Source organism: Indicator indicator, chromosome 7, assembly GCF_027791375.1.
Source record: "Indicator indicator isolate 239-I01 chromosome 7, UM_Iind_1.1, whole genome shotgun sequence".
NCBI lineage: Eukaryota > Metazoa > Chordata > Aves > Piciformes > Indicatoridae > Indicator > Indicator indicator.
The window spans coordinates 895,288-921,727 of NC_072016.1; the positions used below are offsets into that span (position 1 = coordinate 895,288).

Here is a 26,440-nt window from a genome sequence, read left to right on the forward strand (position 1 = left end):
TCAAACTGGTTCTGATACCATGGTGATATAAGGAGATTAGAAAGGTACAGTATTGCTAGCAGTGGGTACTATACTTAGGTCTGGAATTTCAGCTTGTGCTTCCCTCCCAGCATTGTTTCATCTTTACTTTAAAAATAACAAAAATACCATGCAGATGAACACACGGAAATGCCCCAGGCACAGAGAAATCCCCCAAACAGGGCAGCCTTTCCTTCTGCCAGGATGGGAATAACCTTCCAGGGCGTCACACCACCACACTGTCACCAAAACAGCACAGAGAGCCTTCTAACCCTGGGTGAAATTGTAACACCTTTCACAAGTATCCAACATCTCCCCAAACCCAGAAAAGGAGACTGAAACATCACGGTTGAAATGCTAGAACATTTACATTAATTAATTAAAAATTAATTAATTCACTCCAACAGAACAAATCCATTTTTCTATTGCCAGTACATCACATAAGCCAATGGTTTCCACGACACCAAGCACAGATGTTGGCAGCGTATGTGATGTTAGCTTGTACAGAGCCTGTGCCAGCCCACCTTCCGACGTTCCCAGCCCTAAGTCACCTTCCTCAGCCGAGCACCAGGAGGAGGAACTCGACCTCCGGTTTGTGTCTGCAGCGCAGCGCCTGGAGCAGCTTTCCCTGACTCCAGAAGCTGGGATGCTACTGCAAGTCAATGATGTCCATCTTTTATTCACAGCCTCTGCCATGCGGCATACCGCCAGAGCATTCCATTGCTCCAGCTGTTGGTGTTACCAAGTCCCGTAGCACTGACATGCTTGTAAGGCCTTTTCACCTCTGCGAAGGTGCGAATTCTTTCTGTTTTATTAGAAAAAAGGCTAACACCGGCACTTTCCCGTACCGCCCGCCCGCCCTCGCCTCGCCTCGCCGCTCCCCTCCCTGTCAGCCTTCGCTCCCCGGGTCAGGCGGGAAGCCTCGAGGGCTAAGGAGGGGCAGAGCCCACCGCTCCCGGAAGGCAGGCTGCGGGCAGGGGGAGGACAGCCCAGGCAGCACCAACGGGCTCCCGCCGCCGTCGCGGGGCCCAGCCGTTACGTCAGTGGGGTACCTGGCCCGCCGCCGGGATCCCGCGCACGCGCGCCGCCGCGCCTTGCGCAGGCTCCTTGCGCCGCAGCCTCCGTAGCCGCCTGCGCTGGGTTCCGCCTGCGGCGTCGCGATGGCGAGCGGCTGCGCGGCGCGGGAGGCTGCAGCCGACCCGTCCGGCGGCCCGCGGGAGCTGTGCTGTGTGGCGGCGGAGTGCTCCTGGCCCTGCGCGCTGCCTGGCGGCCTGGCCCGGGCGCTCTGTCTGCAGCGGGACGCGGGTGGCGGTGAGGCCAGGTGAGGGCGGCGGATGAGGGTTCCCCCTCTCTGGGGGCTGCGCTGCCTCCCGCTGGTTCTCCTCAGGCGGCTGTGGCCGAGCGGGCGGCGTTAGGGGATGCCGGGCTGGGCCTGGGCAGGTGGCGGGGGCAGGAGCGGGCCTGGCGGAGCAACGCGGCCCTGGCGCTTCATCCCCCGCAGCACCGAGGCCGTGGTCGTGGAGAGGCGGACGGGCGGCGGGAGTGAGGTGCCCTGCGTGCTGCAGCTGGAGTGCCGGCCTGCCGGGGAGATGGTCTCCGTCGGTATCCTGAGCGAGGCCCGGAACATGGAGGTGTACGTGGGCGAGGAGTACTGCGGCACCAGCCGGGGCGAGAGTCTAGGCGCCGCCTGGGCCCCGGGGTGAGTGGCGGGAGCACCGGCGGTGCCTGGAGCGGGCGTTGGGATGGGAGGCGGTTTGCTCCTGGGTCCCTGACACCGTTTGGCCCTTCTCTGACTGGCAACGCCATTCTCTGTACATCTATAATGTGCGCTTACTAGTAAAGACCTAACGTCTGCACCATGAAAGCCGCCCGGCTTGTGCTTTCTCGAAGGTCTCTGCAGAACTGGTGAATGGGCATAGGCACCGCAGTTGCCTGGGATTGACCGGGTGTACTCCTCACAGTAACTGCTAGCTTGCACAGCTGCCTGTGTGACAGAGAACATCATGCTGCAGTTATACCACTTACTTTTTTGTTCTTCTGCACTTAGTGAAATGATTTCAGTAAGTCAGAAAGTGTTACTCTGAAATTCTCTTGTGTAAGGCTACAGAACCAAGTATGAGCTTTAAAATTGCTATACCACTTAGAAGTATGTCCTAGACAGTCTTGCTTTTTACCTAAGCTTTTTTCAATACAGATATTTTCTAAGTATTTAGATGTACTAAGGAAAAAGTGCTTGATATAGTGATGTCACAGCTCACTTACTGTCTTTTTCTAGTGAAACTGAAAAGGTTACTTTATACCAAAAGTACCTTAAGTTTGAATGCCCTGCAGCCTCCTGTAGAATTAAGGTAGGGAGTTGAACAGAATTGTTTTATTTTTCTTTTATCTTTTTAATTACTTGATTGATTAAATTGCATTGCTCTTACTGGCTTTATGCATTCCATCACTTCATAGAATCACTTAGGGAGCTATTAGATGACTTTCTGTCTTGACAACAGAGTTCTTAAAATCAGTTTTAATTTTATGAAGACTATATGAGAGAGATAATGTAGTCTTAGAGAGGGGAAGAAACTTGCTATGTAATTAGAACCGTTAATTGTGGTGTGGTTAAGTAACTGTATGAAAATCTGTGTGGTGACTAATCTTAAGTGCTTAGATCAAGCCCTGGTTTATCTTTGGACATCTCTGTTCCAACCAGAATTTTCCAGAGAGTCACAGCAAAGAGAAATTGGCTTAATTTCCCTGGAAGAGAGCTCAGCATTGTTTTTGCCAGAACTCAAAAGAATAATGCATTGCCCTGTATGTGTACCAAGAAAACATGAAACTATTATTTCCCCTAACCAAAACACTCTCTTTTACTTCTTGCAACAGCTGCTATCCATTGGTGAGAAGCAAAGGGTGCTCATCAGTAAAATAATTGTACAAGTGAAAACGGTGTCTGCAAAGCCAGCAACAGATTTTCCTCCACTAGGCTCAAGCATAGATCTAGACAGAGTGCAAACTATCATGGAATCCATGGGATCTAAGTTGTCTCCAGGTGCTCAGCAGCTCATGGACATGGTCCGATGTCAGCAGAAAGTAAGTCAGTGTTCTTGTCAGTACACGTAACTAGTGCTGGTCTGGGACATCAGTTAAGTGTGTACTGAACTGACTTGTGGGGAGAGATATTTGATGTGTTTTGTTTTTAACCCACACTTCCTGACATTTTAATCTTGATTTAGCTATTGCCACCTGTGCTGGGGCACACCCATCCTGGATGGGGCTGAGAAGAACCCAGCCCCAGGTGGACAAAAGAAATTTAATCTGGGGAGGGCTTGGCCCCTCCCCTGCTGGAAGAAGGTGGTCCCCTAACTCAGAGGTGGTCTATTCCACTTCCCCTTCCTGTCCAGCAAGCCTATAAAAAGGGCGGATATCTTGCTGCTCTCCTCTTTTTCCTGCCTCGTCTGCTTGAGAGTACTTCCTGCTGCTGTTGCTGTCACTGTCTCCTGCACCGGACCACGTGGCTGGGGCCCTTTCTCTCTCTAAACTGAATCCACCGACATCCAGGGGAACACAAGGCCATCCAGGCTTGGTTTTGTATATTTTTTTTCACTTACCCTCATCCCTCACCTCTGTGAACCCCTCCCTGTTACTGATATATATATATATATATATGTAAAAAAAAAAAAAAAAAAAATTTTTCCTTTCCCTTTTGTGAAAAAAAGAAAAAAATTTACTCCTCCTACTTCCAAACCGACTTCAGAACATTTCTTTCACGAATTTTTTTTTCCTTTCCCTTTTCCCTACCCCTTTTTTTTTTTTTCCCTTTCTTCTCTCTCTCTACCCTGCTGAGAAAAAAAAAGGGAGGGGGGGGGAAATTTATATCTATTATCATTTGAGCTCCTAAACTCAGAGCTCAAACTACCACAATATTTCTTTTGGCGCTTCCAATGTGAGGCTTGAGAAATATTTTTTTTTTTTTTTGCTTGAAAATAACACCTGATTGGGAAAGAAGGGTTTGGAAGTAGAGATGGTAATTTTACAGACTCTTATGGTTCAAGTTTTTGGATGGGCTGTTGGCTGGATCTTTTGGACGCATATGTATAAACTACTGACTTACCATGTGCTTTGGTTAATTATAGAGACGCTGCTTGACTGGATAAAAACTCTGCCAATGCAGTTTTGCATGTACCTTTTGAATTCCATCAATCTTACTGGCGGTGGACACTTCTCAAACTTTTCTGACATTTTCAGAATTTCTCTGAAACCTATTACGAAACTAAACGTGTGGATAAAAATATTGCTGAAGGAGAATGGGACTATGTAAAAATATGCTCTGTAGTTTTAAATGTAATCTTGATAATCATACTTGCTCTGGCCATGTGGGGAAGGGGGTGCCCCAACCCATTAAGAGCTATCTGTGGAGGGACAATCGGTTTAGGGAATTCTTTTGTAAGCCTTAATGGCCCAAAGGCAGAGAGCTGTAAGCACTGCAGGCACTGTGATAATGTTTATGAAAACAGGAGGGAGGGGTCTGGCTGCTGTGAATGCTGTCCAGCCCGATGGAGGCTGGCCAAACCTGAGGCCCAGCCCCGCGGGTTTGACCCCCCACCAACAGCTTCACACATAACCCCTGATGCTCCTCCACCTGTAGTTTCCCTAGCACCAGTTACCACACGCAGGAAAAGGATGCAAAAATCAGCTCCAAATACGGATGGTGAAGAAGGCACCTCAGCAGGACCCAGCACACCACCCTTAAATGAGCTCAATGAATAAGGATTGTGTACTCAGGGATTCACTCTGTATACACCAAGTCCAGAGTTAAGAGCTCTGTATCATCATTTTAAACTTCACTGCCACCCTACTCTCCTTTTGTTTGTTTCCATTGTCACTGCTTGTCAGGGGGATAGGCATGTTCCCTGTGACGTTTGAGGTGTAGGTAGATGGACTGGTTTGTCTCCTTTATGGTTATTGAAAGTACATTGCCTTCAGCTAAAGGGAGCCTGCTCCTACAGAGGATTGATTTGATTGAGATCCTAATCCTGTAAAGTAGCCTCTTTCAACACAATCTTGAGTCCGTCTGGTGCTAGTCTCGGGGACATAGCATGGTAAAAGTGAAGTCATGAAAGCTGTTTCATTACTTTGAGACTGGCAAAATAATTAATCCTTTATGTACAGGGGAGATCTTTGCCTGTGCTTTCCCCCTTACAGAACTGCTTTTAAAATCTTCCCATCGTTGACAGAATGCTGAGTTATGAAGCACCTATTGGTATTGTTGTCCAGGTATACTTCAAGTATTAATCCTGTTGTTTTTCTTCCCATCAGAACAATTTACCTCTCGGAGACAGACTTGACTGGATCTTGGGGAAACATTCAGCCTTTGGAGGTGACCATGTAAGGGATGGGTTGCAAAGTGCAGCTGTTCAGATCTCACAGGATCAAGCGTCTGGTGAACCTTTCCCTGTTAGAAATCATTCAACGGGTGAAACAGGATCTGAAGGCTTAAAAACAAGTGATATGAACACACAGCTGCCTGAAGGAGAGAAGACTTCTGATTCTGAAGGACTTGCTACCCAGCTTACTACCCAGCAAAATACAGTTGACCTCAGAAGTTATTGTAAAGCGCTGGGGTCGCTGGGCACGCAGAAACAAGTGAGTGACCTCCCCCGAGTAGCGAATCCCCAGGTGCTGCTTCCTTTCCTGCAGAACTTGTGCAGTCAGGTGAACCACCTCCGGCTGAAGGACAGTGACAGGCAGCTTGGCAGAAGTGCAGTGACCAGAGAGGAAGGCGTTCAGCGTGCTGGGTAAGCTGCGTTTGCTACCCTTCTTGCTGTAGTAGTTTGACTGCATTGACAACAAAATAAAGCCTGGACTGATGGCTGACGCCAACTGCTGGGTCCTGTACTTGGGTCACAAGAACCCCATGCAATGCTACAGTGTTGAGGAAGAGTGGCTGCAGACTGTCCAGCAAAGAAACACCTGGGGGTGTTGATCAACAGCTGGCTGAACATGAGCCAGCGTGTGCCTGGGTGGCCGTGAAGGCCATCCTGTGTCAGGATAGTGTGATCAGCAGGGCCAGGGATGTGATGGTCCCCTGTACTAGGAACTGGTGAGCCCACATGGAATCATAGAATTGTTTCAGTTGGAAAAGACTTCTAAGGTCATGAAGTCCAACCATTGACTGAACACTACTATGAGCATTAAACCACGTCCTGAGGTGCCCTGCATGTGTTGAGTACTGTGTCCAGTTTTGGGGCCTGCACTACAAGGAAGACATTGAGGTGCTGGAGCATGTCCAGAGAAGGGCAGTGAAGCTGGAGAACAGGTCTTGTGAGGAGTGGCTGAGGGACCTGGGGTTGTTTAACCTGGAGAAAAGGAGGCTGAGGGGAGGCTCTTGTTCTCTATAATTTCCTGAAAGGAGGTTGCACTGAGGTGGGGGCTAGTCTGTTCTCCCTAGTAACAAATGATAGGATGAGAGGAAATGGCCTCAAGTTGTACCGGGGGAGGTTTAGGTTGGATGTTAGAAGGAACTTCACTCAAACACTGGAACAGGCTTCTCAGGGAGGTGGTTGAATCCCCATCCCTAGAATTGTTTAAAAGATGCAGAGATGGTAGAGTTGGTAACTTGGTAGAGTTAGATGATGGTTGGGCTCGATCTTAAAGGACTTTTTCTGACTGAAACAATTCTATGACAAGGCTGAAAGATATCCTAGAAACTGTAAGCATTCTATTCTCATTCACAGCAATAGTGAATCTTAAAAGATGTGGCTTTGAAGGGTGTGTGGCACTGACCATAACTGCAGTTAGTTTTTCAGATAAGCTGCCTGAATGTGGGATTTTTTTTCAGAAGAAATCACATTTACCGAATGGTCTTCTGCTTCCATTTAACCTTTAGTGATTTCAGATGTGGTCTTTCTGCAATTTCATGCACGTTTGGTTTGTTTTTCTTGTTACTACACCTTGACTGCTTCTGCAGCCTGAATTCTCTCTTCCTGTTTTCGCATTGTGCCACAACCTTTCTGCTCTACTTGACACATCTCATCCCACCAGTCTTTCCTGGCCCTCCTTGGCTGGCATGTACAGTGCAAACCTCATAGTAGTAGTGCGCCCAGCTTGATACCTTAGGAACAGCAGTGGAAATAGTGAGATGTAGGGATGCTGCATAGGGATCAGGGGTCTAATAGAGCCTGGATGTCTCCAGGTTTTGGGAAAGTGCACTGATTTTAAAGAGTGCAGATGGGAAAAATAAAGAATGGTACAGTCTGTGTAATTCTGTAGCTGAGAGGAATCAAGTCTGCCATACTGACAGGGCTTGCACTGTGTGCTGTTGAGTTGTATGGGTTTTGTTCTGCATAACTGAGCTGTGTGATGCTTAACTGAGCCTTTGGGAAAGGAACAGGCTGAAAGAAGCATAGCCTAGCATGTTCATAGCATGTGTACTTACTCTGACATTTGCTCTTTTCACAGGGTAGAGCAGCAGCCTATTTGCTCCTATTTGGAAAAGATCATTTCAAAAAATATGGACCTGATGGAGAGAAAACTAATGGACTATATTGATCGTCAGATCCAGGCTCTTCAGGCACACATAGATGATAAAATAGTTCTCTTAATGGACTTGGTGCAGAACTCAAAGCTAAACAAAATGCCAGAAGCACACTATGATTCCAGTGAGGGCTTCTCTAATGGAGAGAGATAGGTGTCTGTAGCTGAAGCAGCTCAACACAAGGACTGCACAGACCTTAGTGCTTATGGAGTTCATAACTACAGAACCTCAGTGTTGTTGGCTTGCATTTTGTTACTGTAATTCTATCCACTCTTGTACACAGTTGTTAGTTTTATGAAATACCCTAAGAATGTGTGGGTTTTGATTGTTCCTTTTTTCCCTAAATACAAGAATTTTGTATGCCCTTTATGGCTTATTTATTTAAAAAGCATTGCTAAAAGCCATCTGAAACACAATTTCCTACTTTCAATGTGAACAGTGGAGAAGTACTTTAAATAAATTACTTAGAGCTTATCTTTTTTTTACCTAAATGTAATGAACTCACTTGTTTTTGCTGATATTTTTTTTTTGTTGATGTGTAAGATGTTAGCAGTAGCACAGAATGTAGCTTCTTTGTGGTTTATTTTATTTTTACTCCTGTTGAAGGTGTTTGTTATTCTGTCTGGAAAAGGAAGGGTATTCCTGGCATTGCCTAACTTGGACTGTTCAGGGAGTCAGGTTTAGAGACTTGAAGCCCAGCCTGGGTTCTTTTGAAAGCTCTGCTGGCTGTACCATCACCTAAGTTAGAAATCTCAGCTCCTTAAGTGGTACCTGAACCAAGACTGTCAGACTTTTTTCCCTCCTAAAATAACTGACTGTGCAAGAACAACTGAAATGAATGTGCACTTGGCAGACTTGTATTTATCCATGATTTACAATCCTAAGAGATGAAAGTGCTTCATTTGTGGTTACTGTTGAGGGGTCTTTGTTGCCTGTTGGAATGTGCTGGGGTAGGTAGGATCTGCTGCATTTCACCAACTTGTAGCACAGAGGAGTAGCTTCATCACACCTGTATACTTCAGCCTGTGGAGATCAGCTCTGCTGCCAGCTGGGGAGGTAGATGTGACTCGAAGTGCCTCATTTCTGGAATATCAAGCTTCATACTTGGATCTGTGTATTGCTCTTTCAATTCTGTGGTGCACCATTTAGCTTTGTGTAGGTACTTAATTGTCAAATCCTGAGTTGGTTGTGCACACATTGGTTATGTTTTGGTGTCTTAATATGTGCTGAGCAAAAGCTGCTGCTGAGGAAGCAAGTGTAGGCATGTACAATCCAGGATCTTGATCTAGTCTGTCCATATTGCCTCCTCCAGGAAAACTGATGTCTTGTGAAAACTGTCAAGAGCTTAATGGTAGCAGTGCAAAGGAGTAGGTCTTTGAAGAGAGGATAATTGGCTTCGCACAAACATCTCACAGTTCCTGTTTAGCTTAACTCATGCCAGGTGCAGTTTCAAAGTCATTCAAAACCATAAAAATTAATTTTTTTTATGAAAAAAGGACCTAAATTATCTGGTACTTTACAAGTCAGTTTATACCTCTAGAATTAGTTTTTGGATAGATACATTCTTTCTCAACTTGGTAATTTAACATACAGTCCAGTTGAGAAGCTTCCTTAATTACATGAAAAGCTGAAAATGTTTCCAAGTGTTGTTGTGTTCCAAGGCTGCTCATTTCTTGATATTTTTTTTTGGTTTTTTTTTTGGTGGTGGGGATGCTTTGGGTTTGTTTTTTCTCTTCTCCCTTCTTTGGGTGACCAATCTGAATAGAAGTTGAAACAAATCCGGAACATCCTGAAGTAGTTAAGATGAGCTCTGGAGTTTTTGGTAGCCATATCCTGCTTGGTATTTGTGATATTTTAGTATCACAGCTACCACAGTGACAATGTTTGAAATTAAAACCACAAAGGCAAAAGCGTAGAAGTGGCTTTGTTGAAGGTTCATGGTTCCTTCAGCACCTGCTTTAGTGAGGGATTCTGTGTGGAGAAGAAATAAAGTGAGAAGTTTAAAGTTTAGAATGCCATGTTACTTCAGGGAAAACTAGAGCCAAGATAGGTGAAAGCTGAGGAGTTGACCCATGCTGTTGCAAATTCTGAGTTTGTAGTACCAAAGAGCTGTAAAAGTTTGTAATAAAGCAATGGTGCTGAAGAGCATCACCATGTTAACAACTCTTTGGTGTTCCTGCAGCCAAGTTTCTGCTGAGCAGTGCTGCCATAGATGGGAGATGTGGTGCTGAAGCAAAGCTGGGCAGAAAACCCGTGTGGTTCTAACCCTATTGCTGTAAGGATTTGCTACCTGTTCTTTGGCAGAATTTGTTGGCTTTTGGTAAATCATGAGAGGTACTATGAGAATTGATCTGTGTTATAATGTGTTTATCATGGTGATCTATTTGCACTTAAATCCTCCTCACATTATACACCTGCCTGGTTTCTAGCCTAGGGATGCAAATCTTTCACTGCTGAAATGTTTAAAGTGCTGCTAGACTTCAGAAAGGTCAATAATTATTAACAACAACAAAAAAAAAAGAAAATGTTTTAAGAGTGTGATTAATGCTAAAATGTCTTAAAAGGCACCAGGGAGACTTTACAGCAGCCTTCCAGTACCTGGAGGGGGCCTACAAGAAAGCTGAGAAGGGACTTTTTACATGGGCTTGCAGTGATAGGATGAGAGGGAATGGCTTGAAGTTGGAAGAGGGGAGATTAAGACTGGAGATTAGGGAGAAATTCTTTACAGTGAGGGTGGTGTGATGCTGGAACAGCTTATGGATACCCTCTCCCTTCAAGTGATGAACTTGGAGGTGAAAAGGGTCTTGAGCAACCTGGTCTAGTGGGAGGTGTCCCTGCCCATGGCAGGGATTTGGAACTAGCTGATCTTCACTGTCCCTTCCAACCTAAACCATTCTGTGATCTGACACTTGAAGGTGTGTGGCACACGGTGCTTTTCTCAGGTGATACTTTGGGCTCAGCAGAAGTTAGAACAATGAGTGTGGTGGGGGTTACAAGCCCTTTGAAGTGACATTTTCCATGTTTTATGGTCCACATTCGTCACATTAGCTTCATACTCACCTAAACCAGCGTAGAGCAGACTGCAAATGGTGCTAGCACAGCACATTAAGGCACTAAAACTTAGTTGTCTTAAAAACAGCTTTCCAGCTCTAGTTTAAGTGTAGTGCTTTTGGTTTGTGTTCTAATGGCCATCCTCTTCAGAGTTTTGCTCTAATAGGCAATACAGACAGTGTGGGGATTTGATTAACCTGGTGTGGAACAAGTCACCTGTGTTTTGTCATCTGGCAGAGCTCTCCTGTAGTACCTACAGGTAAAGCTGAGTGAAATTGAGCAGGCAGAGGAGATACAAAAGGTTGTGCCAAAGCCTGGCTGTGATTTGGGACACGCTTGAGGCAGTCTGTGGCTTTGAGATTCACTCTTGAAGCAGTCTGTGGCTTTGAGAAATGAGCCCCTAGTCCCTATCAAAAAAGTCAGCTTTGAAAATCTGAAATCTCCTTCATAACTCTTTCTGACTACAGAGATCCTGCATATGCTGCTTCTGTGACAGGAGTGAGTGTGGCCTCGGAGCATACCTCCATCCAAGAGTCCATTGGGCTGGCTGTCCAAAGTACCTCTGACCTCACAAGCTCTGAGCCTATTGCTCCGAGTTTTGAGCTGGTATGGTTCACTGCATTAGTGGAACAAAGGCAATGATTTACACCAAGGTTCTTAATTTATTGACACCTCTTACCTGAGTGAGCAGCAGCCCTGAGTGCTCTCTTCAGCCGGATGGGCCCTACGGCAGTGTTGGTTTTCCACAGGTATGAGGATGCAGCTCTCTTGTGTCTGGAGAGACAGCCTTTGGTACAGCGAGAGTCTGGGGCTTGGCTGTCACAAATCACAATGTCACACTGCAGATAAACTGAGGGAGAGCTGTGCAGGAACGTGAAGGCGTTGAACTGGAACCGTCCGTAGTGCTCCAGCGGTGGGTAGGTTAGCACAGTCTCATCATTACTGCACCTGCAGCAGGATTGGCAGAGCTGTTACAGCAGTTCACATACAGTGGTGATTCTTGCCAACTGCTGTGAGCTTTAACCACAGCTCTTAACTGGGGCTTTAGTTTCACACAATGATGTGTTGCTCTTCCTCCCCCCAGGGCAATGTGATGCTCGTTTTCTGTAGCTCTGGTTATGTTGGGATAGAAGGAGAGGGAATGGATTGAGACTTGAGGAGGGCAGACTTAGACTTGAGATTAGGAAGGAATTCTTTACGAGGGTGGTGAGACACTGGAACAGGTTCCCCAGAGAAGTTGTGGATGTCCCCTGCCTGGAGGTGTTCCAGGTCAGGTTGAATGAGGCCTTGAACAACCTGGGCTGGTGGGAGGTGTCCCTGTCCTTGGCAGGGGTCTGAAACTGGATGGTTTTTAAGGTCTCTTTCCTTCTGTGATATGATTCTATGTCCTGTCTTTCAGTTTCTATGGAATTTAGCTTCCAATCACCATCTACTAAAGGAAAGTGGAAGAGACACAAAAAATAAAAGATAGCTTGTATTTCCCCCCATCTCAGGAGACAGTTGTACAGGATGGAGAGTCTTACCCACTTTTGATTAAGTCATATGTTGGTGAAGTAAAGTCAGCTTGTGGAGATGCTGTGCAGGTATCCACAAACACCAGGAGGTTGGGGTCAGTGGAGCGGAGGCTGACTTGAGCAAAGAGAGTTTGGTTCAGGTCGACTTCGTAGGGGGCCTGGCCTATGGGCTTGGAGAAGGAATCCGAGTCGTAGAAGGACATGCTGAGGTTGTACCTGCCCACAGCACCTGCCCTTTGGATGATGTTGTTTTGGGTTACATAAAGGACTTCCAATGTTGAGTTGTTGTACATTTTGCACTTCATGATGATCTGGAGGCTCTTCTGGCGGGTGATAACACTGCCAGTTGCAGAGAGAGAGATGATGTTGGTGTAGGTGATGCTCTGACCTTCATCCTGGGAAGGGAATTGTGCCAGGTGCTCAGCTGTGATGGTTTGAGCAGTGCAGCTGAAAGCAGTTCTGAGTGTCACTGCAAACCTAATGGGTTGGGAGGGACTGTTGATCTGCTTGAGGGTAGGAAGGTTCTAGAAAGGGACCTGGCCAGGCTGGGTCGATGGGCTGAAGCCAGTGGTATGAAATTCAACAAGGCCAAGGGCTGGGTCCTGCACTTGGGTCACAACAATGCCATGAATGCTCCATACTTAGGGAAGAGTGGCTGAAAATTGCCCAGCAGAGAGAGACCTGGAACTGAACATGAGCCAGTGTGTGCCCAGGTGGCCAAGAAGTCCACCAGCATCCTCACCTGGATCAGCAATAGTGTGGGCAGCAGGACCAGAGAAGGGATTGTCCCCCTGAACTGAGCACTGGTGAGGCCACACCTTGAGTACTGTGTTCAGTTTTGGAGGGAATGAAAGATCTGGTATTCATTCATGTGGGTTCCACAGGACTTCTGTAGAAGGCTCCCTCATCATCAGGTTCTTAAAGAGGAGAATGTTCTTCCTGCTTCAAGACTGGAAACATGCGTTTCCATGGGGTGAGCTAAGTAAATCAGTTTTGATGGTATTCAGAAACTGCTTTTCCAAGCTATTCCTAAGCTATTGTTAGCTTATTCACCTATTTTCCTCTCCCTTTACCTTTTTAATTGTCCCACAGCTGGCTAATGGGAAGGAAAAGATCACAGAGTCTGATACAACTGGCCTGCAAGATGGATCATTCAGCTGGAGCTGAGTTTCACTGTAGCCAAGGGAAGCCAGGTAAGGCTTGCTCAGAACAATTTTCATTTCATCTGAAGAACAGGTGAGGAGCGCTGCCATGGGGAGAGAAATAGCAATAAGTAAACCAAACCACAAAGGAAAACACATTACCACAAACTCTGTGCGTTTCTTACTTGATCTAGATCGAGCTGGAGGTTGGACTAAATAAGCTTTAAAGATCTTTCCAACTCAAAGCATTCTGTGATGCTATCATCCTTGCTTTGTCAGTCTGAAATTGCTCTTGTGCCTTTGAGGTCATACAGGAGCCAGGGCTACATTTCATGCTAAACTTCAAAAGTATTAGGTAAGCAGAACCGTGTAAAACTGGGGCTGAGAGGTGGGTTTTAAACCTAGCACCACAGAATGAATTGCAGCCTTTGTAAAAGGGAAAAGAAATCAAAGTTCTAGGGCAGAATGGTGAGTGAGGAAACTGGTCTCTGGCAGACTTTGAGGCTCCTTTTTCTCACTTAATGAGAAGGTGAACATTGCAAATGTATGAAACCAGTAAGTTAAATGGTCCAGTTCTGGGGAAAAGGGACCTATAACACACCTAAACCCTGTTGGTCTCAGTGTGCAGACAGTTTCCTGACTCTCTCAGGGAACAAAACCATTCAAACTAACCAGTCAATAGGCTGGAAGTAGGATGTAGAGCTAAACTCTCTTTGCCCAGAATGAAAAGCTCAGATTTTTCAGTGGTGCCTGCCAGAAAGAGTCCCAAAAGTGAACAGATGAGTCAGGTAATAACTTCTGCCCTGCAGGTGGGACTAACGGGATATTTGTATATAAAGAGGGCTAATGGCTACTGAGAAAAAGGCTTAAACCTTCAGTATCAACCATTTAGCTGTTTATAAGGGAAGAATCCTGTGTGAGAGTAAGCAATGGCCTCCTGTTTGTGTGGCAAGTGTACTTACTGTCGGGCTCCACAGGGCCTGGCAGTGCCACACTGCTGTACTGAGCAGAGAACCCTCTGTAGGAGCTGGCATGGTCTGTAGCCAGCACAACTGTCAATGTATTTGAGGAAGATTCATAGGTGGGCTTAGCAAGGCCACATATTTTTCCTATTAAGCCTGTGTCAGTGGTGGGGCCATCATACACTGCTGTGAAGTCAAATTGGCAATTTTGGTCTAGTTCCAGGCTGTAAACAGAGAAAAAAAAAGTAATTACAGGGAAATCTGAGCATAGAGATTTGCTCACGCTGGATAGAGGATCTAGTGGCTGATGGGCAGATAGTGTCTGATGAATTCCAGTCAGCTGGAATAAAAGAATGGAGAAGAAAAGAACACATAAATAGACATTATTAAGAGCAAATAAAACATAGAAAGCCCTTAAAAGCAAGAAATTTCCTGAAAATGGGATTCTGCTCCCACTGAAATAGCAAACATTTTGCTGTAGCTGATTCAGCTGTGGTTATACAGCTCTGAGACTACAAATACTGAGTGCTACTTACTAAAATTAGCCACCCCTTCAAATACCTATTCTATACACACATAAGACATAATCCTGTTCTCTTAGAGCTTTGAAAGGGTAGGGTTGACTGAGGCAGGTCTCTGAAACTCTTGTGTGTGACAGCAGAGGAAGGATCTTGCCCTTTCTATCAGTCTGTGCGAGAGCTTCTCTCTGTGCCTGCCACCCTTGATGAAAAGCACCAGCTGTGCTGGGGTGGGTGGATACCTCCTGAACAACCTCTCTGCTCCTCAATCAGCAGATGGACCCTGGCCAGGGCTGGTGAGAGCATACACCACACTGTGCAGAGCTGAGAGTCTCAGGGGGCAGTGTGAAAGCTAACCATTTGCTGTGGAATTCTGTGCGTTCCATACTGAGTTCTTGCACACAATCCTGAACATCTCAAGGAATGTTCTTCAAGATACTGCCCTTTGAATTCTCTTCCTTTTGAGGCTTTCACGGAATCCCAGAATGCCAGCTTGGAAGGGACCCCACAGGGACCATCTGGTCCAACTTTTCTAGGTGATGGTGCAGTGTAAATGAGGTGGCTCAGCACTCTGGCAAGCTGAGTCTCAAAACTGCCCAGTGCAGGGGAATCCACTGCTTCCCCTGGGAGATGATTCCAATGCCTGACTGTGCTCATGGTGAAGAATTTCTTCCATGTACAGTGTCAGCTGATGCAGGGAAAGCCAAAAAAAAAAAAAAGGGCTGCCAGTGCACTGCACATGGGATAAAAAGCGATGTGGGGCAGGGAAGTTCATACCAGTGTGGTTTCTTTAAGTCAGTGCATCTACCAGCATTTGTCCTTGGGGGTACTTAAGCCAGGGCCAGGCCATCCTCCTTGCTCAACAGCCACCAGTGCTGAGGGAAGAGGTACTGTGAGCAATGTTTGCTCTGTTCTTCTTTTGACCTTCAGTTCTAAACTGCAATTGCAGTTCACATGATGGTTTGACATGTGTTCTTTGTGAAGCAAAAGCTTTATTTATACTGATGGATATAATTGGGGTGATCCAGGCCAGTTTACAGTGGGCCTGCACCTCATGGCTGGTCATCTGCCATGCTGTCTGAGCTTCTGCTGCAGTGGCTGTGAGATAATGCACAGTGGTGTGAAACACATTGCAATTACTTCTGCCATAAGAGCAAAGCATGGCTATGTGGCACTGTATAGATGTTCTCAAAGTCTGACAGCACTTCTGCTTCTTGTGTTTAAAGAAAAGCCTTCAGAGAACGGAAAAGGAGTAGCAGAGTGTTAGAACATTGACTCACAAAACATCCTGGAACTGTAACTCGATCCTCGTGTTGTTTTCTGTTTGTATGTGCCAGACACAGTATGTGAAGTCAGGGTAAGGTGCTGGGTAGTTTGGGCTGGTCAGAGTCCCACTGGGACCAGATAATTGTCCCCCACAACTTTCAGTGTCTGAAAAGGAGAGAGATTGATAAGGTGATAGTATCTGTAATCAGGCAAGACAAAGAAACTGAAGCTCTGAAGTTACATAACTAGGAGGATGGTTTCTTTAAGATTCCATTCCCTTGGAAATGACTAAAGGCACTGAAGGTAAAACTGCTGTGGGGAACTGCAGGTAATGTGGATGGTACAACATGAAGCCAGTTGTCACTGGGGTGTATCTGTGAGACATAGTGCAGTGAGATGGCTGGAGACAAGTTAGCTTTGATAACATCATTTAGTTACATCTACACTTCAGATATAATTCATCTACCTTCAGATAGGTGCCAGCTTGAAAAACTGGTAATGAGGATGCTACACCAGCCATAAAAATCTCTAAGACTTTATACTAGAGAGGTCTACAAGACCTTGGTCGTCAGCTATGCATACATGCAGAATCTTCCAAGGTGGAGAGATTTTTACTTGGCAGGCAAAGGCAAAATAAAACACATCAGTGGAAACCTCAAAACACCAATGTAGACTAGAAATGGGGCACAAAAATTAGACATGAACTAGGATGTGATAACTATGTAGATTTGAAGCTTTTAAGAGCTTAATACCAGGGCACTCAGATTAGCAGAAGAAAAGGAACTATTTGCAAGCTAAGACTGATTTTTGTCCAAGCTCTTGAGCTTGTGTTGAATGAAACCCCTTAGTGACTCTGTGACCTGTACTCAGCAGGAGTTCTGACTAGAAGGCCAGGTTCTCTTTCTGGGTAAGTGCAGTAATATTTGCAAACTGCATTTAGTGCATTTTAAAGCCCATCAGTAAAAGTTGGGTCCTATAGTGCCTTCCTTACAGTGTTTGTTGAGTAAAATGTAACTTCTAAGCCTCTCTGCAAACGCTCCATTGTTTTGCTGCCTCTTTCCTTTCCCTCATTTCCCTCTGCCCCCACACCATTCTTTAAGGCCTGGAAAGCTGAGTGAGACTAATTAAAAGTTCTCTTAATAGTTTCTAGTAGCAGCCCTAAGATTTCCCTTATTGAGAAGGGTTCTTTCAATGGCACAATTCATTTGGCATTTAATGACTTACTTGTGTCTGGTGAAAAGAAGTAATAGTAGGCTGCAAAGTTCCGCCTGGAGGCCTGTGAGTCGGTTGTTATCAGGAAGGTTAAGCTGTTGGAGGATGATTCCAGCACTGGGACTGCGTTGCTGTCACTACACACTCGCTCAAGAAGAGGTGAATTGGTTGAGGGACCATCATAGACTTTAATGCTTTCTGCTTCACAGCTTGAAGAAGGAGCAAATCTATTGAAAAAGCCAAGCAAGCCACCATGAGAACTGCCTGAGCTCACTGCTGGAGACATAGGCCCCGAGGAGTCCACCACACAGACTCCAGCAGCATTTCGCTCAGGCAAATGCAGAGAAGTACTGGGAGGCAGCACGTTCTGTGCTGCATTCTCATGGAATGGAACAGGACAAAAGCATCTGGAGGAAACACTTACTTAAAATAGGAGAAAATGAGCCTGATGGTTTGATTTGTATCCCTCTGGATTTGCCAGATGCAGTTTGCATTCGCATCTAGTTGAATCCTCAGTGCTTTGTTGGGCTCTTGCAATGAAGCCCCACAGCGAGGCATACCTGCTGAAGAACAACAACAAGAAGAATCAGCTTGCAAGGCTCTCTCTCAGGCTTTCTCTTGCAATACTGCTTCATCCTCCACTGTGTAAGGACTCTGGGACAGTCCATCATGGAACAGACATGCACAATCATAGAATGCATCTTGTCCAGTCCCTCTGCAGTCATCAGGGATATCTTTAACAAGGTCTGGTTGCTTAGGGCCCCGTCAAGTCCGACATTGAATGTCTCTAGGGATGGGGCTTCTGCCACATCCCCAGACAACCTGTTTCAGTATTTCACCACCCTCATTGTGAAGAACTCTCTTCTAATGTCCAACTCAAATCACCCTGCTGCAATTTCAAACCATTGTCCTTTGTACTATTGCTATGTACCCTTGTGAACAGTCCCTCCCCGGCCTTCCTATGGGTCCCCTTCAGATACTGTAGCTATTAGGTCTCCCTGGAGCCCTCTCTTCTCCATGCTGTGCCACCCTAATTCTTTCAGCCTGTCTTCATAGCAGAGGGTCTCCAGCCCTCTGTCATCTTTGTGGCCCTCCTCTGGACCCCCTCCATCAGGTCCATGTCTCTCTTGTTTTGGGGGCCCCAAAGCTGGACACAGTACTCCGGGTGAGGTCTTGCCAGAGCACAGTGGAATAGCAGAATCCCCTCTCTTGACCTCTCTCAGGGAATCAAAAAGACTTCAGATGTGAACTTCTAAAGGACTGTATGTAGGATTGCTGTATATTTACTGCATACAGTTCTGATCCTCCACCCCTAAAAGGGTACTGCTAAGCAGGAGAAACTTCAGAGAGTGGCAATGAAGATGATCAAAAGTTTAGATTAGCTTCCAAACAAGGAATGAGTAAATGGACTGAAACATTTCAGGCCAGAAAAAGGAGAACTAGGGGAGAAGGGATGTACTAGGGATCTTTGAATTCATGGAGAGAGTTAATATGATGTTCTCTTCCAGTACAGCAGCTCAGTGATCTGGAAAGAAACCACTAAGTTGTGAGTTTGAAACAAACAAAAGGAACTGGCTTTTGGCATGTGGATCTTTGCTGTAGTGTGAGGTGGATGGTAGAAGTAAACTGTAAAGCAGGTCACAGCCATGAGAGAAGCAGCCTTGGGTAAGTATCAAACACAAAGATTGCATTTCTTCTGTGTCAGAAGAGCTGAACCACGTTTGCTGGTGACTGGGAGAGTGTTCTGGGGAAGCATCCTCTCTTGACTGGTTCTGGGTTCAGGCTGGGCTTCTTTTATGGTAAAGCCCCACAGCACTAAACCAGCTGTGGCTGACCTCCTGCACCACTTCAGATATGGTGGAGTAGTTGTAGTGATGGCTGTCATGCAGGGACTGCAGGGAAAGTCCATTTTAAAAGGGTGTTTGAGCATAAGATCTCCTTTTCTGCTTTAGTATCAATCTAGAAACAATGGTGTGAAATAGCAAGGAGAGTTTCCTATGCACTCTAGGCAGTCCTAGACAAAAAAAGATTAGGCTTTCTGAGAAACTCCAGAGTGAAGAGTTTGGGGGGAGGGGAGACCTTTCATGAAACCTCACAACTGTAAGAGCATTCCAGGGTCATCTTTGCCCTGCCCTCCCTCTGCTCTGTGCTGGAGCCACAGCACTGGGGCAGCCCTGCAGCACTACTTCCTTATTCTACAGTAGCTCCCCATTCTTAATCAGGTGAATTACTGCTCTGAGTGCAGAGTGCTGATCCCAAACCACTCTGCAGTGCTTTGGGCTGAACACAGTGAAAATGAGCAAAGCTCTTCCAAAGCAACCCTTTCCCAGGGAAGTCACCTTATTCCTCTTACTTCAACAGAACATTCACTTATAAATGCAAGTTTCCATCCCAGAGGAAAATCTCATCCAAATCAAGTTCTTAAGAATATGGGAGTCCTGGGGGGAGTCAGAGATGGAAATGTTTTAGCACTTGCTGTCACTGTTGGGTGTTGTTACCATGCAGCAGCACAGTAAAATCAGATGCACCTGCGGAGGTAGGTTTAAGGTTTTTCCCTTCGGTTGCCAATAAAACTACTACTGTGCAAAGAGGAGGAACCTTTCATAGGTGGAAAATAAAGACAAGATCTCCTTACCTCTGGAGTCTCTTGAGCTGTCTTCAGCAAGATCTATAGCAATCAAGAGAGGCAGGAGGAGGAGCTGTCTGAAGCCCTGCATTTTGGTAGCAGCTGGGGAAGGTTGGCTTTGCTAACTTTTATACCTCCTGCTCTTTCATAATCACCTTGCAGTCCATGGTCTGGGAGAGGGAGGCCTTGATCAGTTACTCTTTCTTTGTAACAGATATTGATGAGAATGTAACAGGTGTGCTTTTTTTTTTTTTTTTTTTTAAACATGTACTGGATGGAGAAAGCTTCATTTTGCTTTTGTCAGCTCTCCTGGGTTCAAAGCATGTTTTTCAGCTTATTTTGTTGAGTCTCTGTTTGGGTGTGGTGAGGTGAGCAGGAATGTTCTGGAAAGGGATTGCCAGACTCTCCTGGGATATACAATCCGAGAGTGGGAGGGGCTGGAAGGGACCTCTGGAGATCATCCAGTCCACCCCCCTTGCTCCAGCAGGGCACCCACAGCAGCTTTCCCAGGGTCACAATGTCCTGGTGGGGTTGGAAGCTCCCCAGAGAAGGAAACTCCACAACCTCTCTGGGCAGGCTGCTCCAGGGCTTCAGGACCCTCACATGAAAAAAGTTTATCCTCATCTTTGGATGTAAACTCCTGGGTTTCAGTTTGTGCCTGTTGGCCCTTGTCCTGTCACTGGGCACCTCTGAAAAGAGTCTGGCCCCATCCTGTGGACCCTCAGTCTATGGAGGTTGATTTGCACTGAGAGGATCCCTGCTCCCTCTTCTCCAGGCTGAACAGCTCCAGGTCTCTCTGCCTCTCCTCATAAGAGAAATTGTTCAGTCTCATCTCCTTTGTAGCAGCAGCTTGGTTTTGTCCATCTTCATTTTTTGGCACCTATTCCTTTAGGCTGTATTGGGGAAATCATTGCCCGTCCTTGCTGAAGGTTCCTCAGGTTGTAAAGTGCAACTACCATAACAGACTTCCCAGACTAACGATGTCCTGTGGCTGGATGAGGAAGACCAGATGCATGTTAGTCACAGATTTCAAAGAAGATTGCCCTGCAACCACATTCTTAGTCCCACAATAGAAGCTACTAATAAAGCCCCAAAAGAAGGACTCGGCCTTTCCTTCCCAAGGTAAGGGAACAAGCAGTCTAAGAGCCTCAATTCCTTCTGGCATGAGCCTCCTGGTATCTGTTCCAAAATATTTACTCTACTTTGTCTTTCCAGAACAACCAAAGCTCCTGAAATGCGAATTATTTCCTTCTGCAGCAGCTGATGCCCAACCTTAAAGCATCTGGAGGCTGTGCCAGTGCCACAGATGTGCTGGTACCTGACCTTGGTTTGCTGCGGTGCCTGCCTGCTGTGGGAGCAGCCAGGGCTAGTGCTGGAGCCTGCCTGTGGGATTCTTTCCACTACAGAACAGGTACCCACAGCTGTGCAAACAGGTGTTTGTCAGGGTTACTACAGAAAGCAAATTACAACCCAGACCCTGAAGCTTTGTACACAGCCTTTTTTTTTTTTTCCCATTTCTGTTATAAACAAAGTGCAATGATGCCTCAGTAATCATAGAGCCACCAGCTTGGAAAAGACCTTAGCATCATCAATCCAACCATAGCCTGGCATCTCCACACACACAACTAGTGATCCTCTGTTTCTGATATCAGACCTATGCCTTTGAAACAGTTCTCTCTGGTTTTGATCTCACTTGAAGGATTTTAGATGCAGTTCTCTCTCCATCATGGGACCACACTTGCACTGCCTTTAACCACAGAGGTACTGGGCACACGTACAATGTTGTGTAGCATTTGAATACCATTAGCTTTTGCAAATGCTAGATTTGCATTTACTCTGCACAGCCTTTTATTTCTCAACCCACCCACCCTGCCATGGTTGACATTCCAAGTGCTAGCATCCATTGTGTAAACATTTACTGTGGGAACTGCTGTGTACTGTGGGAACCCTGCCAATCAATGCTGTGTCCGTCAGAATGAAGGAAAAACGCCTCTGGCTACCATACCCTGGTAGTTTACTGTGCTAGCTGCAAGTTAGTAGTCAAACTGTTTGGAGTTCTTTGTATGTGAACGTACAAAACATTTTCTTGTGCTGGAATTGATACTTCAGGGGCTGGCCCCTAGGCAGTGGCCTGTGCTCTTAGCAGAGGCTGGCTGGCAGCTCTGCCTGCACAGGTGAACCCTAAGCAGCTCTGCTGCTGCTGCTATGTGTGCTTGTGCTACAAATCCAAGTGTTCCAACTGCTGTCAGAGCTGTGTGGTAAGCCTGTGTTCAGAGATGTGCTCAGACATCAGGTGATGCCAACATACTAATGGCCTGCTTTGGATTGCCTTTTCTAGCTCAAAAGGAAATGTGGCCAGCAAGTCTTCATGGAAGTCCTTTAAAGTGAGATTAGAATGACAGCAGGGAAGGTGTTATGCAGTCATGAGTGGCTCCTCAGAGCAAACTAATGTTCATTTTAGTACAAAGGAGCAAGGATTCAGCTCTTGTGGCTCTTATTTACAGGCACTTTCTCTCACTGCCTGCAGCCAGGAGTACAACAGCAGGGAAAATGTGATTTCAAGCACTTTAGAGCATTACCTGTGAGAAGCAGGGCAGCAGGGTTATGAGTGTGATGGAGTTTGGTATGAGCTAAGTACCATGAGGAAATGCTGTGGCTCAGGACACACGTTATGGTCCTGCAGGATGAGGGCTTTGGCACTGAGCCTGCTTAGGCAATGCCAAGGCTTAACCACCAGATTCCATCTGAAACCTTTGGGGAAGATTTGTGTGATTTTGGCATCTGAGAGCTGACTGAATTATTCATGGAGAAGCTGAGTTTCAAAATGACTCTTGTCCCTTGTTTGAAAGGATGAAGCATAAAAGGAGAAGTTGCTGGAACAAGTGGATTTGTGTGTCTCGTGTGGCACAGCCTCTAGACCCTAGACATCCTTATTTAGTGCAGGGCATCTCAGTGTGAGTTGGAGTGACCTGCACACACTTGCCATATGGAAAGAGTCCTGGCCTTAAAGATGCTTGTCACAGTCAGGCCAGGTTCACCAGATGACCAAAATTTGATCTGTTTCTTTTCCTGAGATGACAGTTCTGAAACCAACACATTCTTTTTCTGTATATAATGACCTGGAAAGTCTGAATTTCCATTTTTCTTGTCATTGAGTCATTCCAAGTGGGACAATTTAGCATTCAAGTGCAGAAAGCCTTGACTCAGAGTGAGATTGTGTAAGCAGATATTGAAAGCAAAAGGCTCAATCAAATCTTCTCAAGATGTAAGTTTAGGTGTGCAGGTTTTTTGCAGCTCTGATCTCCAGTAACAGAAGCTGACCTGAGGAAAGGTTGTTGTTGTTTGTAGGCATTTCAGAGATCACTTCTCAATAGATGTACAGTATTTCCAGGTATTTTTGGCTTTAAGACTATCTCTTGGCTATCTATTTCAGGTATCAGTGGTCACAAGGGCTGCTTGCCCTTTGATTGATGTCTGTTGGTGAGCTCAGAAAGCAGCACTGTGATCACAGAATCAGCCAAGTTGGAAGAGACCGCCATGATTATCAAGTCAACCAATCACCCTACCCTATCATCTAATGAACCAGATCATGGCACCAAGTGCCTCATCCAGGCTTTTCTTAAGCACCTCCAGGGACGTCGGCTGCATCCCCTCCCTGGGCAGCTCCTCCCAATGGGCAATTTCTCTGTCTGTGAAGAACTTCTTTCTAAGATCAAGCCTAAAATTCCCCCTGCACAGCTTGAGACTGTCCTCTTGTTATGTTGCTGGATGCCTGGGAGAAGAGACCAACCTCCGCCTGGCTGCAACCTCCCTTCAGGTAGTTGTAGAGAGCGATAAGGTCTCCCCTGAGCCTTCTGGCTAACCCCCCCCAGCCCCCTCAGCTGCTCAAGTGCTGTGTGTGTCTGTAACGCAGGCACTTCCCTAAGTGCTCAGCACCAGAGCTGTGGGGTGCAAGGGGGAGAAGTGGAAGAGCTGTGAGAGGGGAGCAAAGTCTTGCAGAGGAAAATGAGCCAGCTGAGCCAGTTAGGCTTTGTCACAGAGCATTTACTGAAGAGCAGGATTTTACAAATCTGGCTGCACATAATGAAGGAGCAGAAGGACAGGTAGCATTCGACTGCCTTCAGATTTACACCCCCTATATCACCGAGCGCTACAAGCTGGCAGCAGCTGTGCCACAGGCTGATCAGGTGTAGGTGATCACCACAGCCTCGTGGTCAGCAGCAGCAGGATCAGATCTGCTGTTACTTGGGGATGATGATGATGGTGACCTTGTCCTTAGCGCTGCGCTTGCCCCGGTAGCCATAGCGCCGTGGGTGGGGGGAGCGCGAGGCGTTGCACGCCAGCACCTCGCACCGCAGGCAAGCTCTTGGGTACGTGGCACCTCTGAGCCTGAAGTGAATGACCCTCTGGCCTGGTAAAGAGTAGTTCCCACAGGATGGGTCCCTTACACACCTGAGAGAAGAAGGAAAGAAAAAAAAAAAAACCATCCCCAAACCTGTCACATAAAATTGTCTGGCAAAAGCTGTGCCACGACTGAGCCCCTTGGTGCCAGGGCTTGCCAGAAACTTCCCTGCTGACACACAACTCCTGGACACAGTGCAACTACAGTGTGTGCAGCAGGGCTAGGGAGGTTCTTCTCCCCCTCTACTCTGCTCTGGTGCGACCACACCTGCAATACTCTGTCCAGTTCTGGGCTCCTCAGTTCAAGAGAGACAGAGACCTGCTGGAGAGAATCCAACAGAGAGCCACAAGGATGCTTAGGGGACTTGAGCATCTCCCCTCTGAAGAGTGACTAAGAGCCCTGGGGCTGTTTAGTCTGGAGAAGAGAAGGCTGAGAGGGGATGTGATCAATGTCTATCAAGAGCTGAGGGGTGGGTGTCAAGTGGAGGGGGCCAGGCTCTTTTTAATGGTGCACACTAATAAGCCAAGGAACAACAGGTACAAGCTTGAACATAGAAGATTTCAGCTCAACATGAGGAGAAACTTCCAGTGAGGGTGACAGAGCCCTGGAACAGGCTCCCCAGGGGGATTGTGGAGTCTCCTTCTCTGGAGACTTTCAAAACGCATCTGGATGCATTCCTGTGCAGACTACCCTAAGTGATGCTGCTCTGGCAGGGGGGTTTGATTCAAATCTCCTGAGGTCCCTTCCTACCTCTAATGTACTGTGAGACTGTAATACAGGGAATTTAAATATCTCTGTTGGTGTAACAGGTAACACAACAGAGATCAATGTCACAGATGCCTGTAAATGTTTGAATGTAAAGCACCTGATGGATTTTTGGACATGAGGAAGGGTTAACTGTGCAGGCCTCTTATAGTTCTTGAAGTGATTTCTTCTTCCAACCTCACAATTTCTAACAAACTGTGAAGGACCAATTCCATATTCCATACTCTTTTCTAACTAGATCACCTGCCATGGGCTATGAGCTGCTAAGTAAGGCTGAAACCTTCTCCTGAATGCTCTAGAAAGTCAGGTAAGCTAAGAGGCAGCAGGACTCTGCTCTCCATGCTGGGAGGATCCCAGGCCCCTCAAGGTGGCTTCAACACAGGCCCCAGTTGAGGACATCGCTGAGCTGTGAGAAAGTGCAGAGCCAAGTAGGATAAGGAAGGTGACATTAGTGACAAATCAATTACTCTTGCTTTGTCTTCAGATAGTAGCTGAGGGGCTCACCAGGGGAGACACCATGATGGAGAGATAAAATGTCCTAAAGGGAAAAAAAACATGGAGAAAGGCAGCAGAGGACAGCGGAGGGTCTAGTTCAAGGAGCCATGGAAGAAAATTACTTTTCCCTGCCAGCTTCTTGCCTGGCCAGCAAAGGTTGGTTGGGACTCTTGGTATGGTGAGCATGCTGATGCCCAGGTGCCCACCTTGTGAAGCCCTGCTCTCCTCTGCATTGTACATCACAGCTGAACAAAACCTACTTGCAGAGCCTCTTTGTTTGAGGCACATATAGCAAAGTGACCTCCTGAGGAAGGGTTACACAACGGAAGTGTGGAGGGAAGTGTGGGGAAGGTTGCTAAAGTCATAGTTTAGACTGATGACCTTCCAGAGACATGGGTTTGTTGTGCTGCTAGTACAACATTCACCTAGACTGGGGGTGCTCCACCTTTTAAGTCTTGGCAAACCCAGTACCAGCCTGGGGAAATATTTTTAATGTGTTTTTTCATAAATAATATAGAGAACGTTCTGGCAGCCTATCATTTGCCTTCCTCCCAGCCCTCTCCTGCCACAGCCTTTGCAAGCATGGCACAGCTTGCCTTGTGGGTTGCTCTGCGGTCTCTGGCATTGATGTAGGGTCTTGTGGTAGTCATTGTTCTGAAAATTATCTTCCTAACTCTGGTATCAGTCTTTAGAGAAGGCAAATGCATTAAATTTGTGGATGTCTATCAGTTCACATTATACACCATGATGTAATGAGGCAGTGGAATTCTACTGGAGGCTCCGCTCTTGGTCATGCTTAATTAAAACAAACCAAAGGGCAGCCTGACCCTGAAAAAAAGGACTTTGCTTTGTGGAAGCTTGGAGCTATCCATGGAGCATTCCTCTAGACAGCTGAGATAATCCCAGCTGTCCTGCCACATCTCTCCCAGCATGATCAGTAATTCCAA

The 26,440-nt window shown here is 46.4% G+C and overlaps 2 protein-coding genes across 2 annotated transcripts in view; one reads left to right on the forward strand and one right to left on the reverse strand.

Annotated features, from left to right (window-relative positions):
- The first annotated feature begins 1,592 nt into the window (after positions 1-1,592).
- C7H10orf88 (chromosome 7 C10orf88 homolog) lies at positions 1,593-7,693 on the forward strand. Its single transcript, XM_054382598.1, has 5 exons — positions 1,593-1,717; positions 2,294-2,366; positions 2,890-3,096; positions 5,323-5,801; positions 7,465-7,693. The coding sequence occupies exons 1-5, from the start codon at positions 1,608-1,610 to the stop codon at positions 7,691-7,693; spliced, it is 1,098 nt and encodes a 365-aa protein (XP_054238573.1). The 5' UTR covers positions 1,593-1,607.
- Positions 7,694-9,338: 1,645 nt separating this feature from the next.
- The window catches only part of LOC128967988 (CUB and zona pellucida-like domain-containing protein 1), a 29,158-nt gene continuing 12,056 nt past the window's right edge, over positions 9,339-26,440 (reverse strand). The window contains exons 4-12 of the mRNA XM_054382307.1: positions 24,077-24,283; positions 17,630-17,806; positions 17,218-17,432; positions 16,008-16,158; positions 14,210-14,433; positions 13,179-13,351; positions 12,115-12,500; positions 11,271-11,539; positions 9,339-9,511 (exon numbers count right to left, since the gene is read on the reverse strand). Of these exons, the coding sequence (XP_054238282.1) occupies positions 9,339-9,511; positions 11,271-11,539; positions 12,115-12,500; positions 13,179-13,351; positions 14,210-14,433; positions 16,008-16,158; positions 17,218-17,432; positions 17,630-17,806; positions 24,077-24,283 (1,975 nt within the window). The remainder of the gene's footprint in view (positions 9,512-11,270; positions 11,540-12,114; positions 12,501-13,178; positions 13,352-14,209; positions 14,434-16,007; positions 16,159-17,217; positions 17,433-17,629; positions 17,807-24,076; positions 24,284-26,440) is intronic.